General features: G+C 42.5%; 1 protein-coding gene across 1 annotated transcript in view; it reads left to right on the top strand.

Moving 5' to 3' along the window:
• TAB2 (TGF-beta activated kinase 1 (MAP3K7) binding protein 2) overlaps positions 1 to 5,088 on the top strand; it is a 118,887-nt gene that overhangs the window by 94,924 nt on the left and 18,875 nt on the right. The window contains exon 5 of the mRNA XM_025195067.1: positions 20 to 1,283. Coding sequence (XP_025050852.1) covers positions 92 to 1,283 — 1,192 coding nt within the window. The 5' untranslated portion in view covers positions 20 to 91. The remainder of the gene's footprint in view (positions 1 to 19; positions 1,284 to 5,088) is intronic.

Raw genomic sequence — 5,088 nt, 5'->3', positions numbered from 1 at the left:
CCTCCAAGCGAGTCAGCCCAACAACGAACTGTTTCAGCAGTAACCACAGACAGCACCAGCTCAAATTCCACCAGGATTTAACGTCTTTGGAATGCCTAATACAGTTAGTACTGCTAATCCAGGGCAACACCTTGGATTTCACATAGGCAGCAAAGGAGCTTCTAACCTGTCTCAGCAAGCACCCAGGTTCAACCCCATTATGGTAACTTTAGCCCCAAATATTCAGCCTGGTCGCAATACCCCTACATCTTTGCACATACATGGTGTACCTCCCCCTGTACTTAACAGTCCGCAGGGAAATTCAATCTATATTAGGCCTTATATCACAGCTCCTAGTGGTACAGCTCGACAGACACAGCAGCAGCCAGGCTGGATTTCTCAGTTTAACCCTATGCATCCTCAGCAAGTCTACCAGCCTTCGCAACCAAGTCCTTGGACTACTCTTCCTACATCCAATCTTCCACCACATACCTCATCACAACAATCAACGCATCCAAACCAGCAAGGCCATCAGACCTCTCATGTCTATATGCCTATCAGTTCTCCTACTACTCCGCAAGCACCTACAATTCATTCATCTGGTAGCTCACAGTCTTCTGCCCATAGCCAATACAATATTCAGAATATTTCAACCGGACCTCGCAAAAACCAAATTGAAATCAAACTTGAACCACCACAAAGAAACAATTCTTCTAAACTGCGCTCAACTGGCCCTCGCACCTCCACTACTCCCTCTTCCCTTAACAGCCAGACATTAAGTAGAAGTCAACCCACTGTTTACATAGCGGCCAGTCCACCAAGTACTGATGAAGTGATCGCACGTAGTCAACCTAAGGTCTACATTTCAGCAAATGCCACAACAGGAGATGAGCAAGGTGTGCGGAACCAACCCACGCTGTTCATATCAACAAATCCTGGAGTATCTACCACCTCTAGGAATATGTCTGGTCAAGTAAGCATGGGTCCTGCATTTATTCATCACCATCCACCCAAGAGTCGAGCAGTGGGCAACAGCACCACTGCCACCTCTCCTCGAGTGGTGGTTACACAGCCTAATACAAAATATACTTTTAAAATTACGGTTTCTCCAAATAAACCCCCTGCGGTTTCACCAGGGGTAGTGTCCCCAACCTTTGAACCTACAAACCTTCTAAACCTTCCAGATCATTATGCTGAACCAGAAGGTATCCAGCATCTTACTGACCCTGTTTTAGCACATGTGGATAGGATCAGTGATACACGGAAATTGAGTATGGGATCTGATGATGCTGCCTACACGCAAGGTAATATTTTAATATATATTGTAATGTATATTAGTTGCATATTTTACTGTATATTTGTACAAGGTTATCTGCTTCATTTTGTTCTAAAAATCTACTGATTCACCACTGACAGTGACAAGATAAGTGAGTGTGAACAGAAGTTACGTTCTGATTCAAAAATAAGATTTATAGTTAACACATGCACTTGAATCCATCCTTAACATTCCATGGTCAAGATGGATGTAACTGAATATTTGACGATAATGTAATTCTGTTGTTTTCTGTTCAATTATCCATAATTGCCTTCTGTTTTCTGGAGACCTTTCTGAATGAACTAGTAGGATACTATTCTTTACTGGAATGGCATGATAGTGACCTCATCTTTTCTATAAGTTATCCAGAAACAAACTCTACCATCTTTAAACTTAATATAAGCAGATCAAAGGTGCAAATTTATAGGCAGGCTTTTAAATCAGATCAGAAATTGTTCCCATTGAATATGACTGACTGCTTAATTTTGTAAATACTTTAGAAAGTGAGGACATTCTTAAGCAATTTTGAATAAGAGGGGATTTTTACCTTACTGCTTTCTGATGGACTTCTGACAGTAGACTATTTAAATTCTTTTTACTTTTTTCTGTATGTAATGCTATTGCAGACAGGTAAGAAAAAGAATAAGACCCCAAAGAAGTTATAAAGCCTAAATAAGGCAAGTGTTTTTATGATATCTTTTATTGGACAAGTTTTCAAGCACAAAACACCCTTCCTCAGACCTGTCCAACAGGTCTGTACAGTGGGTCCAGTAAAAGATATCACACACAAAAAACAATGATGCCTGTCCATTTCCTGGCCATCTGCAACAATACTACAACCAACTGATGTCTAAATAATTAGTAATGTAAAGGGAGGGGATTGGATAATGCTAAAAACCAAGCAAAAGAAGCAGTAGCAGAGAATCACGTTTATAAATTTCACAATTCTAGTACATGTAATATTTAGGTAGAAGGTAGGACAAAGTGGCATCTGGTAGATAAACTCTTTCAGAGAGGCATGACCTTTCATAGACTATGTAGTTATGTGTAGCCTACTAAAGCTGAGGTCTCTGAACAAGCTAGTCGGAGGAGCCACCTGGTTAAAACTCTCTCTCTGCGCATTAATATTTGTTATACATATATTAGGATTAGAATAAGACACTTCCACATCATGAGCATACCTCTAAATTACTCTGTTCTGGATACCTGTTTTTCCTCTTTTTCTGACTGACTTAGAAGAACTATGGGACTGTATTCTGTTGCCTATGGCTCCTGCCAGAACTAGTTAAGTATCTTTCGTAACCTCGAGAGAGTTATTTCTGCTGTGGCCCTTGCTAGTCCTGCAGCCGTCTTGGTAGTGACAGCACCTGATTCATCACGATTTGTCAGAGCTGCCTCTGTCCACTGGTGCTGCAATTCCTTGGCCTTCCTAGGAAAATATTTGTCCTCTGAAAGTGCTGACTGGTTTTTCCTTCTGGTTTTGTCTGAAAGCCCACATTTAATCTTTCAAAGTTGAAATGATGATTCATGATGGGGGAGCTAGTAGTCTGAGTATGAAGTAGTGAGTTTCTTCCTGTGGCTTTGTTATATGATTTAGAAAAAATTGAGTTTTATGATTGGGTGAAAAATGTATGCGATATAGATATATTTCTATTTTGTTATGTATAACAAATTGTGTGTGTGTGTGTGTGTTCCTTTCTCCATCACTGTATGTGTACCTGGATGTAGGTTCATTTAGCACTTGCTGCCAGTAGTAGTTTCCTATTATGTAAATATGTTTATTGGGCAACTCATAACTTGAGGTTTTTTGCACAATTAATTTGTATTTTTGCAGTGATAAAAACATAAAGGCTGTAGGACTGTTCTGTCTGGAAAACTGTGTAACCAGCCTAATTTGTGTGTGTAGTAAAAATGACGGCGGTATGTTGGAGTTCTTAGGCGTAGTGATCAGGGAATTCTGCCTGTGGATTGATTGATTGTTTCCTTTAAGCTGCTCTGAGTCTCTCAGATAGACACTAGAGTGCGATTTATAAATCTAAACAAGTAATATAAATAAAATAAAGCTGTTTTGAGTGCAGTAGTCAATATAACCTATTGACTGCAGTCATTAGATGATTGCTTACATTTTCAGTCTAATTATAGACTTAACACTTACACATGCAGGATGCTGTTGTCATTTTGCTTCTCTAGATTTCACACACCCACTGGCACAAAATATAAGAAATTTGCCAATTCATCTTTTCCCTGAAATTAAGATGAAGGGATTCCAACATTGTTCTCTATAATAATCCAGGGTCTCTGTAATAAGATGATATCATTAGTGTGTCCAAATTTAGTTTTTTTCCCTTAAAATTTCTTTTAAAATAAGAAACACTTTTCTTAAAAAGCCACCTTGCTTAAAATAGGTAAATCATTCTGCAGGTACTTGAAGTGAGCATTTTCTTCTTAATGTAAAATTCAGAACTAGCTATAATAATAATAGGCTTATTCTGGCTGTCCGGAGCACACTGATTGGTTGTCTTGGCAGCCAATCACAATGCTTACTGAATCAACCAATCAGAGTGCTCTGGACAGACAGAATAAGTGTGTTATTATAGTTCCTGAGCCATTTCAAACGGATATGCAGGCAAGTCAGAGCTAGAATGAAGCACTGGGATTCCCTGCCACAGTGAGAGGCCCAGTCCTTTTTCTTTTTTTCCTCGCCTGGATCCTGTCTACCTCTCTTGAAGCTAGGAGGGAGAGGGGGGAGGCGGCCTGCCAGCGGGCTCTGAACTTCAGGGGGTGCTTCCCTCTGCGGCAACAGTGACCCCCAGGACCGACAGGGTAAGGTGCCACCGAGTTGGTGGTGCTTGGAGAGGGGCACTGCCACTGCCATGGAGGGAAGCACTGGCATCCTACACAGCTCAGGGGCTGCACCACCCACTGCCAGCTTGCTCCCCGACCGCAGGTGACACAGGAAGGCTCCAAGAGAGAGAAAAAAATCAGGCCCCATACCACTTTTCTTTTCTTCTTTCCTCAGCAGAGCCTGCCTGCGCAAGTTGTTGCTGGGTTGCTCAGCCCAGGCTGCAGCAGGGCCCAGTGCTTGCCTCTGCAGTGATGGTGCTGCCCCCCTTCCCCCCCCACCCCGGGCTGCCCAGGCAGGGTGCTAGCTGCACAGGTGCAGTCCCAGCTCACAGGCAACACCTGCTGGATCCAACAGTGCATGGGGCACTGGAAACCCAGGCATGCTGGGACAAGCTCAGTGTTGGCGGGCTTTCAGCACCCCATGCACCATCCCTGCCACCTGGGACCACTCGGGAACAGGCTGGCTGCCCTTGGAAGGTGGCAGGAGAGCAGCTGGGTATGTTGGCAGCCAAAGAAGGCAGCAGGAACTGTGTATGGGGCACTGGAAGCCCTCCAAGCCCAAGCTTCTCCAAGCAGGCCCAGGCTTCCAGCACCCCATGCACTGTCCCCATTGCCTTCTCCAGGTAGGGCCCTTGTACACATGAGGACTATCACTGTAATTTGTTATGTAGCAAACTAAAATACATGGGGTGTGTTTTAGTTCACTATGTAAAAAAGTCATTTAAATCGACATATGCCACTGAATGTGTGCACTCTTATGAAATTTAATTGTAACATGCTGCCAAATGTACACCATTACACAATTATATTGTTAAAAAGAGCAGTTAAACCACTAAAAGGGGCAATTTCCTCATGTGTACGAGGCCCTTTTATTCTATGACTATTAACAACTCACAAGGTAAGACTTTTGACAAAATATGTATTTACTAGCAAACTGCCTGTCAAGAATT

This window comes from Alligator sinensis, unplaced genomic scaffold, assembly GCF_000455745.1.
Source record: "Alligator sinensis unplaced genomic scaffold, ASM45574v1 scaffold786_1, whole genome shotgun sequence".
NCBI classification, from domain to species: domain Eukaryota; kingdom Metazoa; phylum Chordata; order Crocodylia; family Alligatoridae; genus Alligator; species Alligator sinensis.
This window is presented reverse-complemented; position numbering and strand designations above follow the sequence as displayed.